We start from the raw sequence: 12,949 nt of genomic DNA, 5'->3' as shown, positions 1-12,949 counted from the left end.
CTCCAGAGTACCTTTCCTGACATCAGAACTAATTCATTCTGGCATATGACTCTGAGCAGCAAATCCAGAGAAGTACAGTCCTAGGAAGAAGCTAAGCATTTTGCAAAACTATAGGCAGTAGACTGTTTGCCTTCTTTCCACATATTTCTCATTCATTTCTTGAACCCATTATGTTAGTGGTGAAATCCACTTTGGAGAAGACATGGAAGAGATTTCATGATGGAAGAGATTTCAGACTGTTTAGCAGCATTAATGTTAGTTATCATAGTAGCACTGTTAGAGGTGTGGTGGTCCCCAAATATACACAAAACCAGATTCATAGGAAGAAATAACTTCTTTTATTAGGTCAGCTGATAGCATAGAGAAAAAAAGGCAAACTTCAACAGGTCTGACACAGGCAAAGGAAGCATCCATCTGCAAATAAGCAGAAACTAATTTCTCTGGGGCATCTAACGATGTTAATCAATTAGTCAGTTTGCAAGGTGTTAGCACCTCCTGAGCAGTGTGAAGAAAATAGTTTGAGGCCATGCAATAAACAAGCCGTTTAAATCAATAACTTCTAGGATCTAAGTGAGATAAATTTTTTTTCCTATTTTATCCAACTCCCTGCAAACTTTTCTCTCTTCTGGTAGGTGAAGTATGTCAAGGCTAAAGACAAAGACCAGGCCATTGACTAGTCCAGCTATCTGAAAAGGATGTGGAAAATTGCTACTCACGACATGAGAAATTGCTGAACGTGAGAGGCAACACTATGAGAAGCTGACAAAATTTGCAGATAACATGCTGAGGGATGGCTGATTTCATAAGTGGTTAAGAGGGAGTTAGTTATGTGTGTTAAATGTTATGTTTTGTGCAGGGTTAGCAATATCTGGGTAACCATGTCAATAATACCATAAAAAATGAGATTACCTAGGTAGTGATATCAGAAAAAATCCCCAAATTTGAGTACAGATGTAGTAAATCTGGGACTTATGGGGCAAAGTAATAAAGTGCTGATTCTGTAGTTTGGATGACAGAGGGGCAGAAAAAGGGAGATAAAAGAGTGGTAAAAAGGGGGAAACATGGAAATTATATTAAGATATGCAAATGATCCAGTCAGGCTGTCCAGGCATCCCTGATGGGCAGCCCTGCACTTGATCACTGCAGTTTCTTACATGACACTCTTCTGGATATCAGATTTAGTCTCTGCAGACCAAGAGGCATACAATGAAATAAAACTCCAAGAATAAGACAAACGGATAACATACCGTAGGATTTGCCATTGATGGAGCACTTGTTGAAACACATGATGTTCTGAGTGAGAGTTCCTGTTTTGTCTGAGAAGATGTACTTGATCTGTCCCAGTTCTTCATTGAGTGTAGTGGTTCGAGCCTGAGCCGGTGTATCATTCAGCGGATAATACATTTTACGGTCCCAGTCGATGTAGAAACTGTTACCCAACCGTATAATCTCTACACTGATGAAATAGAAAGAGAAGGTGATGGAATATTCATTAGTTTAAGGGACAAGATCTTTATCTTCAGCACCACCATTAACGACTGTAATTAGAAGACAACTTTGAAGGTAATGACAGGTTGAACTCATCTGTCCTTAGATGGCTTGCGGTAAGGGATGCTGAAGCAAGTCCCGCTGAAACAATCTGTTAGGTTTATAGCAAATTCCTTTCCTTCATTTATAAAACAACATCTTATAAATGTTCTCGGAAAGTTTCAGAAGTTTTCAGACAGAGAAGAGAGGCAGGAGCAGTGGGTTTCACTTAGTGCCATTCCAGGAGATGGTTTCCAGCAGGGCTCTGAGCTGGGCTCAGCCCAGTGCTGAGGGATGAGCACAACCATGTCTCAAACAACACAGAGCTCCACAGCATTTGAGCCATTTTGTCACTCAATACAACCAAAGAGAAGCATCAGCTTGCAGACAATATGGATTTCCACCTTGCTGCTGGTGTGACACACTGGACAGGAATGGTATTCATTCCTCTAATTTACCAACACAAAAGAGAGTCTCAGCACCAAAGCTGACTGAAGAATGAGGTGCAATGATAAACTAAATAGGGCTACTCAGTCTATACCCCAGCCTCAAGATTTTGAGAGCATCATAGACATATTGCCTAGCTGTCACCCCCAGCTTGCCTACCTGCAATAACCAACAGAACCCTACATTCTCTGTGAAGAGGCAGCACTCAGACAGCTGATAAAACACCAAGTACTATGGACCTTTAACCTAATTACACCTACTTACCTGGCCATCCACAATGCCACCTCAAAGAACAGGCCATTCCCTTTGATGGGCAGTGAAAAGAGCAAGAAGATGCTCACTGTAGCAGGCTTCCAGCCTTGCTCCTATAGCATCCTACAGACCTACACCTCCGCTTTAACTGCAAAATCATCCTCTCCTCTCCCAGGGCTCACTGCTGTCCCCACTCCAACCCTGATAAAGCCCTGAAGGCAGCAGAAATAAGAAAAGCATCTCTCTGGTTGTGTGCAATCATTCACAAGGGGGTTGCATTTGGGTTTAGGGAAAATGCTGCTCCCAGCTAAGGCAAAAGCTAAAACTTAAGATCAAACGTGAAAGGAGCTTCTGGCACATACCTGACATAGAGTGAAATCGGTACCACTGTGTTTAGAATGATCACATATGACCAGAACATGAGGAAGCCGGAGTAGGAGGCAGAGTTGACACCTTCTGCCCAGGGCAGATATACCTGGAAGTAGTAGCCCTTATCATGCTCCCAGATGCCATTGCCAATGGCTAGGATGAGACACATCAGTCCTAAAAATGCAAAAATCTGAAAAACAAACAAACGAACCAACCAAATCAAAATTAAACAAAAAGTACTGCATTTTAGAAACAAGGAATTTATTATGTACAGATTAAGGAAAAGACCCTAATGAGACTGGGCTGGGTAGCCTGAATCATAGGAAAATGTACCTAGGGATGAAGAGGAAAAAACAGTGATGTTATGACACTTTTACCTCACAAGAACAAAACTACACAGTGTACAGAGTATGGCAGTTTGGAATTACAAGTCCTCAAACAGCTGGGGATTTAAATCACAAGCAGACTTCTCAACTAGGGTGATCATGGTCAGTCACTTGCAGAACATTAGACCTAATTAGAGGTGAGTTGGGCTGAGGGTCCCCAAATATCTGTCTGTACACTTGGAAATAGAAACTGCCTGGAGGACTTTACCTGGCCATTTGCTGGATGCATCATAGTCTTTCTCACAATTTCTGAGAAACAACTAAGGATAACCCAGCACTGTGCAGTTAGGAATTCAGCACTGGATATCACTCTAATGATTAAAAGAGAGTTAATTGCTGACTTAAAACTAAGGGTTGCCTTGGTGTCTGCCCTCACAATTTGATTACATTTCCTTTGAGCAAACAGAAAGCAACACTAACCAGTGATGTGTATCCTCGGACTTCACAGAAGCCTGTTTCCTGAAGCCTAAAGCAACCAGGGGAACAGCAACTGGGAAGCAAATTTCAAAGTGGGACAACTTAGTGAAAACTGGGGCTTGCTTGTGAACACTGGTTTATAGACACAAAAGTAATATATAGGACATAAAGCATTTTTGATTAAAAGAAGACAAGAATGTGGCAATATTACTTGAAAAAGAATAAAACAGACTGGGAAGAAGGAAATTTAACAGAAATTAATATAAACTGCAAGGAATATAGAACTATGGATATCTAACAGCCATAAAATATCAAGAAAACAAAAAACACCACATAATAACTGTAAGGTCCATATAATAAAGTCCTGTCAATTGCTGTGTGACTTTTTCCACTCCTGAAACCGCTCCCATCCTGAATATTGCTCCTTCACAGTTGTGTGAAAAGCAGACGTGTTAACAGTCAGTCCTCCAAGAGGAAGGAGGAAGAAGGAATAAGGAAGTATCTATTCCCTATGATGTAACAGATGGAAAAGACAGATTGTGGTCACTGACAAAGAACAACACTATGTGGCTCTATCTGCTAATAAGCATTTGCAATGCAGTGAGTCCATGTAATTTAAAGATGGAAGCTTAGAGGAACCAATAAGGTTAATTTTTAACAATGCTTTGAAAACTGGGAAGCTCTGCCATCCTGGAAATCTGCTAACATAATTGCAATGTTTGTAAGGTAGAAATGGTGTTGGTGGGGAAGATAAACTGCAGTTAGTTAGCTTGACACCCTTCCTGGACGAATAATAATAAAATTATTCTTTAGACATAGATTTTTCCAAACATTTGACATAAAACAACTAATGTAGTAATAAAAAAGTGAAGACATGGAATCAACAGGCTGCACAAAAGAGCAATTAAAAATCATCTTTTGGAAGTATAATCATTAGGAAGGAAATATCAGAAAGTTGGGCCATTATGTAAAGGCCACTCAGTAACAATCACATTAAAACAGTGATCAACCTTTATAAAAAACAGTAATTGAGATACAAACATAGAAACCTTGATGGTAAAACTAATATTTGTACTGCTGAGGTAATCTGTGAGAGGAAGAAGGATACTTTTATGGAGCAATATGAATCATTTGGTGAAAAGTTCATGCCTGATCAACTCCAGTTTTAATACCAAGAAGTAACTAAAAAGGAACTGCAGTAAGAAAAGGCGCTGGGCTGAGTTTCAGGGGACACATTTATTTCCCACATGAGTAGTAGCTTTTCTATTTAATTGTGAGAGGCCAAATAAATTACTCGACTTGTGAAACAGAGACAATATTCCTTGCTGGTAAGGAATGTGGTGCAGTGTTTTTAAATATCTGCGACCAGCAGTGAAAACAGACTTCAATCTGTGCTGTTGTAATTATTAGGACTTAAAGATATATGAGAGGCATGACCCACCTTGCTGCCCCACAGGTTAATTATCCACTCGTAGAATATCACAATATATGTAGGCATTTCCATGTATGATTTAGGAATAGAAATACACACAGGGCAAGGCAGCAGCTGAACTTTCCCAAGGTGTCCCTGCCCATGGCTGGGGTGCTGGAACAAGACGATCTTTAAGGTCCCTTCCAACTCAAACCATTCTGTGATTCTATATCACAACAGCAGCTTTTGTCTACAACTGCACTTGCTTTATGCACATTTTGTTCTATGTGCATTTGGCCCTCGCCCTTCACAACTCCACTCATGTGCAATACTCGTGCTTACACAAAGCTCACTAACATGCTGTTTGCTCTGAGACAAATGCGAAAGACCGATCCATTAACAGCAGCCCCGGAGATTAATTTCTGTGCAGAGAAACAATTCTGTGCAGGGTGTTGTAATCGTAACTACAGCCCTGCAAGGGAAGGACATGAAAAAACCCTGATTGTAGGCTTGTGCATGCTCATGGGGCTTCCCAGCATGAACATCCTTCCTTCCTTCCTGGGTCCTGCTCTCGCACTGCCTACAAAAAATGCTCTTGACTAAGAATTTTACAAACATTGACAGTTGGACTGTGTATTAAAACTGTTTCAGTTTCTTTATTGGCACTTTGAATTCTGCTCCAGGATTTGAAACAGTAAGTTATATAAGAGATGAAGCTGACAGCCCTCCTTCTCTGAGAACATGCTCCCCCAAACCTGCTAAAAAGCAAGTTTGGGAGAAAAAAGCATTTCTGGAGCTGGCGGGTCCATTGCCAGTGGAGGAACATTAACTTGTCCCTCAGGTCACTGAGAAACACTTCCAAACGTGAAAAAACAGCTATGGTTGCCACCTGGAAAGGTTTACTCCTGATTAACCCTTGTTGGGGCAGACCAGGGCAACATTTAATGAGGCCTCCGTTGGCGACCTTCTTAAACACTGCTTTGTGTCTGGCAGTTTTATGGACAAATAAACGCAAAATAGCTTTGCCAGTGTTAACGTGGAATAAGTTTCGGTACATTTAAATGAGCTATTAATAGCAAGCTGTGGCTGCTTTGTATTTCCAAACTCAAGAGCACAATATACTGCCTGTTTTTATGACTGCGCTCTGTAACCTCTGACCACCCAGTGAGCTTGAAGGACCCAGTGCCACATCCCCTGAGGTGTGCAAAGAGCCTGGTGCTAAAGGTAGGACAGAGCTTTACTTAGATGTCAAAATTTTAGGTTCCTTAAAAATGTGTAAAGGAGGCAAACACACCCTTGGCTCCTCCAGAGCCCAGGCAGAGGCTGATGCAATCGGCTGCAACTTGCTCAGTTTTTTAAAACGGAGCCAGGAGGTAAATTCATCTCATTTGTGTTTATGAAGAGAGGCCAAACAGACTGAAAGCTCTGGGTGGGATCCTTGGCTTGTGAAAGGAGATTTGGCAAATCTTAATCGAATGTTAAATTCCAAGTTCTCTATTCAGCTTTTCTCTGCTCCGTTTCTGTGCCCTGCAGATCCCCCACAGCCCATTATCCTCTCCAGCCAGAGCACAGCAGGACATCTAAGGAAAACAAGCTGATGATCATAATCAAGATTTTCACTTGGCAGAGATTGGTGCAAGGTTACTAAAGTCAAGGGTGTGTCCTTACTGTACATGGAACAAGGACTCAGGAGGGACTGAAGATGACCCTGGAGTGGCTCTCTGTGCTGTGGCATTACAGGGCATCCCTGGGCCCACCTAGAGAACTTCTGGGATCCTGAGAAAAAGGCAAGAAGACAGGGGATGAGGTGAACTGGGAAAGTTGGAGAATGGTGCCATCCTGGAAATGTTTGTTCTCTAAGCCCCAGTGCTGAGGAAGCATAAAGACACAGAAGGCACGGAGAGCTCAGGACAGCCTTGCTGTGATGGACAGATTGGTGTTGGATGCCTCCTCCAGGGCTTGCTCCAGTGCCTGGGGTGGATGCTGGCCCCAGCTGGCTATGAAGTTGGTCTGGAGAGCAAGAGCAGGAAGGAAGAAGCAGCAACAGTGATCATCAGACCCTCCTAGTGTCATAAACTGAAGGTGTTGCAGCATGCATGACAAACTTGCACCCAAAGGAAAATAAAATCTGAAACTAAAGACCTTTTCTTCAAGCAACATTGATTAAAGTAGTGTCAGAGTGTATGTCCTCCTTCCCTGAGTGGCTTTAAAATCAAGCAGTAAAATCCTGGGAGAGTTCGTAAAAGAATCACTATCTCTGCCTGGAAGTATTTGCCATTTGTTAAAACCACTGATGAGCTTAACCCTCAAATTAGATCTGTTTTTCAATCTGAGAAGAGTGCCTGCTATATACGATTAGTGTTCTCAAATTTCCCAGCTGCTAAAAACATCAGTTTCTAAGATTAATGAGACCATGTCTAATATTTTATCCTAACATGTTAAGTCAGAAGCTGGCATCATGTAAATTAACAAACTCAATTACCAAGTCCTATGCAGATACCACCAGAGATGCCACGAGATCAGAGGGAAGAGGGAGAACAGCTGATAAACAGAAAATGACAAAATCACTAGGAGAAAAAAAGGCATTTGCAGGCTTCAAAATATTTCTCACACAAAAATGCAGAGCAAGGAGAGCAGAGAAAATGACAAGCTCAGAAGAAAAGTCCTTAATTCTGCCAATGTAATGGCCTTGCTTTGCAAGATGGGCTGACAGAGGCGCTGCCGAACTCAGTCTGCTAATAAATTATTACGTCATTTTTCTTTTCATCATTAGTCACTTCTGATATTTCCTCGTCTGTGTGGGCAAAGAGGTGGAGCATCTGGAAATGATGAACACATCTGAAGAAATGAAGACACATTAATCAGCTTACCACCAACACAAGGACATTCATGAGCCGATCGATGCTAGTTCGTTTAAAAGTTGTTTTTCCACTGTTCTGCATTAGTTTAGTGTCTGGCCCTGGAGATGAAACACACTTGTTAATTTTAGTAATAAAGCTTAGCTGTTCTAAAGCTGATTCCCTCTGAGGCCCCACTGTGCTTTCCAGCATAAATGACTATTGCAGTTTTCTTGAAGGCAGGTATGTACAGTTCACAGTGCTGGTGGAAAACTTGGGCAGAAACAGGTTAAGTCATTTGCCTGAGATTATATGGGGATAGTCACATTAAACCATTAATTCTGGACTTTGACTCTGCTCTCGTCTTTCAACATTCAATCCTCCCTTTCAGGTTTAATTACTTTTCACAGAATACCTGATACTGCTATGTTATTGGTGATATATTATACATTATCTCACATGTCTGGAGAAGTATAGAAACAACAGAAGGACTATCCTCATAAAAAGCATAGATCTAATCAATAATAATATTGATGACCCTGATATTCCAATATGGATTAAAGTCACATAGAAATTATAAGGAATTTAATTGAATACACTTGACAGAATTCTTAGCCAGATTTACTCCTTACATTCTTACTGATCGATCAAGAGTCCCCTCCTGTACTTTGCTACATGCATTTCTGAAATAAAAAACTGTGTTGTTCTTGTACTTCGTAGATACACATTTTCCAAAGAGGAAAATACTTGATTCCTCTGTGCCTGCTGGGTGTGATGTACTTCCATGCTAGTGCTGCTCTGCAATTCACATATTAGTCTTTTTACCTACCAGCATAAATAACAAGTCCAAAGCACCACTCTGTGTTCCTGATAGTACAGCCCCTCAGCAACATCTTCTCATTGTCCAGGGCATACTTTTCTCCTCGAAGAGTAAGAGTGCCTGTGAATTTATCCAGTTTGTTATTCGGTGCCTCACATCTGACTTCACCTATAAAAAAGAAGGTAAAAGCAAAAATGGAAATCTTGTCCCAGAAAGATGTCATCAATACCTCATTCCCAGCTGTTCCCCAGAGACAGTATTTGACATTTAGCTGCAGTCAACTCCAGACCCTGTCATTCCTATTCTGCATCTTACATTTACTTACTCATCATTTGGGATGTTGCTCCTTCCCCATCTTCCTGTCATAATCCAATGGACCACAATGAATTTAAATTTATCCCATTCTTTGAACATGCCAATGTTTTATTGGTAGAGTACAAAACAAAGTTTCCACAGCTTTTATGTTGATGAGAAGAAATGTTGAACCAGCAACATAGTTTTAATCCACTCACAGCGAGTTCATAGTGTAGGATGTCACTGGATAACTTTAGCTAAAAGTGCTGACATCACCTTTTTTCTTATTTCATTTTCTCTCAAACTGCAGGAGCCCAAGCGAGAAAAATCATAGCCTAAAGGCTGCAAAAGAGTAATTAACTGAGGTGTCTTTGTTCACTGTTTTTTAATTTCATCTGTTTTATAACTCAAGTCCCAATGGCACATAAAAAGATACTGCTACTTTCTTTGGCCAAGCACCTGACGCTGTAAGTGATTGGAGTGTCTTTTTCCATGCTTTATATTTATTTCTTGCAATAAAATGTGTTTGGATACCTTGACATAAAAATTACTATTTAAATTACTATTTAAATCAACAGTTGCACCTGACATTTAAAGAGTCAAAGCAGAGCCCTGTGGATGTATGGAAAAGAACTGGAAAATACAAATATGCCTTACTGAAAGGGAATCCAAGAGTTCAGTCTGTTCACTTAATCAGCAGGAGCATTAAAGTCATTTTGATCACAGCCTGAAAATACCTACATAAAGACTAGCATTTGCAGAGAGTACAGCTCTTCCAGCTATTCTCAGACAAAACACACCAGGCTTAAGAGACTGGAAACAAAATTCAGAGAAGTCCAGAAGAAAAGTGCAGCTTTAAGTATCATGATAGTCTTCACCACTATATATTCTAAAATCAAAAATGAATGTTATTTTCATAGAAAAGTAGCTCTACTCTAGGGCAGACAAATTGTCCAACTGGAAAGATGAAATGATTAGGAAATTTAGTGACACGTGACATCAGAGCTCATACTAACAGCTGTGCTGATCTTCTATTTTATCATCTGGTTAGTCCAACAACCACCAGACCTGTACCCTATCATTACTGAAAGCCTGCAATAGCCAGACCCATCTCACTGCCTCCCTTGCAGCCCTTGAAAAGCACAAAGGAAACAGAGGCTTTACACTGCAACCTGAAACAGCACAATGAGACTGGCAAACCAAACCCAGGGCATGATCTCCCAGCAGGAACAGTGTCTCTGTGGTGGGACAGTGCTCATGTGAGCACCTTGAGTCTGCTCTCCTGTAAGCAAGTGGGTCTGGGTTACTGAAGTGCTGTTTTTGAGATCTGAAGAGATTCGTCCAGATGAGACAGATCACAAAAGAGTGAGAAGCTCTACAGATTCACCCAATCGACCCAGCAACTGCAGCTGAAGATACCACAGCAAGACACCATGCCTCCTGTCTCCCTCTCCCACTAACAGCAATAGGATACCTGGAGTGCATTTCAATTGAAAGGTTAAAAACTGCCAAATCAACATGTGATAAGTAGTAGATAACTGAAAAGTATTGTTTCTTTTCTCATTGTCCAGTTCCCTAAATCAAATAAAGAAATTCAGTGTTTTGCAAGCATCCTCCTTATCTGAACCATCACTATGTCAAACAAACATCATAACTCACATTAAGCATTCCACTGAGTGCCTGTATTAGCTGCTCGACCCTTTCCTCTCTTCCTGTCTTAAAAAGTAATTAGATAAAGAGTTACATAAATATTTAAATATTCTGCAGAGGTTTGCTAAGGGAAATGCAAGGTTGGGTCTGATTCCAGGCACTCTTCCCAGTACACTGTCAAATATAAATCATCCTGGGAAACATTTTATTCATTTTAAGTATTGCAAGGAGGCCACTTTTATTTACAACATAACTAAAATAGAGATTTACAGAATAAATAAATATCTGATAAGAAAATTTGCAATTTTCCAAAATATTTTTAAACATTTTTTAATTAAGCACTTCCAAGAATGCAGTGCTCTCAGATAAGCACCACACTGAAAATGCTTGAAAAATTATTTTAGATTAAGATTTTGCTTACAAATTCATAGACACTGCAGCCTGTTCAGAAAAATAATTAAGGCATGCCACTCCTATTACTAACATAAAGCATCTAACTGCATCTGCAAAAACACATTTCTCAAGACCTAAAACACTCAGAACCTCAGCCATCACTTCAGAGAAATCCTGATGTACTGAGCTGATATTCAGCAAAGACCACACAAGTTATTGCCTAAAACCTCAACACAGAAGGCAAAAGAAACTGTACCAGAGACAGTCCCAGCTTTATAGTCTTTGCCACATCCCCACCACCTGTCCTGGAATCATCAAAAAGATTTTTTAAAAATTATTTTCCTCCTTTATCGAAAATATTTCCTGAGAGCCTGCAATCCTTGAGACGTTCCAAGGACAGCAGCACTCACTCCAACCCTTTCCATACCGACTATCCCTGTAATCCTGTCCTCGTATCTAAGCCAGCAGGGCACTGCAGAACGTGACTAACATCACTAGGTCTGTTCCCTCGTCCTCTCTCCACAGGCAGATGATGTCTGAGCATGGAGTATTCTGGTTTTGACAGATCTGGCTCCTTTCTGTGTATGTGCTGTTATGTACTCCCAGGTATTCAGTGACAGGACACATGGCAATGGTTCAAGTTGCACCAGGAGATGTTCAGAGTGGATGGTAGGAAACATTCCTTTGCTGAGAGGGTGATCACACACTGGAACAGGCTTCCTAGAAGGGAGATCGATGCCCCCAAGCCTGTCAAGTTTAAGAGGCTTCTGGACAATTCCCTTAAAAACATACCTTAGCTTTTGGTCAGCCCTGAAGAGGTCAGGCAGTTGGACTACATGATTGTTGTAGGTCCCTTCCAACTTTCATTCTATTCTGTTCTCCTATCCTATCCTATCCTATCCTATCCTATCCTATCCTATCCTATCCTATCCTATCCTATCCTATCATATCCTATATTTGATATACAAAACAGTGCAAAAAAGGACACGTTTCCAGTTAACCACATCTGCATTGCCTGCCTTTAAATATTTTAAAATGCAGTCTTTACTGCGGCATTGAGAGAGGAGAGGAATGCTTTAGGCTGGGAAGTAGTCACCTGTCCTGTGTGCACAGAGTTAGTCCTCGGGTCTGTGTGGTGAGTGGAAAGTGCTGCTGCTCAGAAGATAAATGTAATGGGTGCATCAGCATTGCTGCATCAATGTAAAAGTGCAGTGTGAGAATGTTTTGAGATCAGAACTAAGCATAAGGTTTTGGGAAAACAGTTTCCATTATGCAGTTACATGAAGTCTTTTACTGGGGTTCAAGGTGGGTAGTATCAACATGTACAGACAGATACTAAAGCAAAGTGTGTGTCCAGAAGTAGAATTGCCACCAATGCAGTTTCAGGTTACAGCCATGCATGGCACTGAGACCTACAAGCAAAGAGGGACCTCTTCCTCTACATATGCTGTTTTGCTGGCACTGTTTCCAGAGAAGTCCTAGCAGGAGGCAGTGGACAGCTCGGAAGGAAGAGTCCCAACCACCCTCTGGACTCTGGAGTTTAGGCAAATCCTCTGAAAAGTGAATTTTACTCACCATTAAACTCTGTCAGCTTCTGAAGATCTTCTCCAAGCTCTGCAGTGACTGTCAGTGCCTGCTTCACCTTCAGGTTTGTTTCACTGTGACAAACAACATGAGACAAAAACATGAACTGAAAGTCATATGTGAACTGAAAGCTCTCCCTGAAAGTCACTTCTGCTCTTGGGGACAGTCTTCTTCCTTGGATATCTGATGGACTGTGTTACCATATGCCTTTTTCACCTGGCCAGTGTGTGTAGATTGTCTCTCTCAGTTCCAAAGACAGAGGAATTCTCGGCATGGTATCATGGTATCAGAGGAGGTGAGGTGAGAGGTGAGGTGTGTATCCTGTCACTCATGACACATTTGACCCCAAGGTATCTGAGCATACAGGAGAGCTCTGGATCTCTCCCATGGTATTCTGATCCTGAAGAGTACTCCAGTCTCGGGACTAGCTAGCTGGGGAGTTTGAAATGCAATGTCAAAAGAATACTGCATTTGTTCAGGGCCTCTTAAAAGTGGTACTTGTGTGTGCAAAAGCTGCAAGCTCATTTTCAGCAGAAATCAAACGGGGAAAGTCTAGAGGGCT

The 12,949-nt window shown here is 41.2% G+C and overlaps 1 protein-coding gene across 4 annotated transcripts in view; it reads right to left on the bottom strand.

Moving 5' to 3' along the window:
• Positions 1–12,949, bottom strand: part of LOC113960701 (phospholipid-transporting ATPase ID-like) — a 93,807-nt gene that overhangs the window by 23,574 nt on the left and 57,284 nt on the right. For all 4 annotated transcript variants that reach the window (XM_027670408.1, XM_027670410.1, XM_027670411.1 and 1 more), the window contains 5 exons: positions 12,379–12,461; positions 8,476–8,634; positions 7,680–7,768; positions 2,589–2,785; positions 1,248–1,456 (listed from right to left, as the gene is read on the bottom strand). In XM_027670408.1, the coding sequence (XP_027526209.1) occupies positions 1,248–1,456; positions 2,589–2,785; positions 7,680–7,768; positions 8,476–8,634; positions 12,379–12,461 (737 nt within the window). The remainder of the gene's footprint in view (positions 1–1,247; positions 1,457–2,588; positions 2,786–7,679; positions 7,769–8,475; positions 8,635–12,378; positions 12,462–12,949) is intronic.

Source organism: Neopelma chrysocephalum, unplaced genomic scaffold, assembly GCF_003984885.1.
Source record: "Neopelma chrysocephalum unplaced genomic scaffold, ASM398488v2 Primary Assembly neopelma1_96845, whole genome shotgun sequence".
Classification (NCBI taxonomy): domain Eukaryota; kingdom Metazoa; phylum Chordata; class Aves; order Passeriformes; family Pipridae; genus Neopelma; species Neopelma chrysocephalum.
This window is presented reverse-complemented; position numbering and strand designations above follow the sequence as displayed.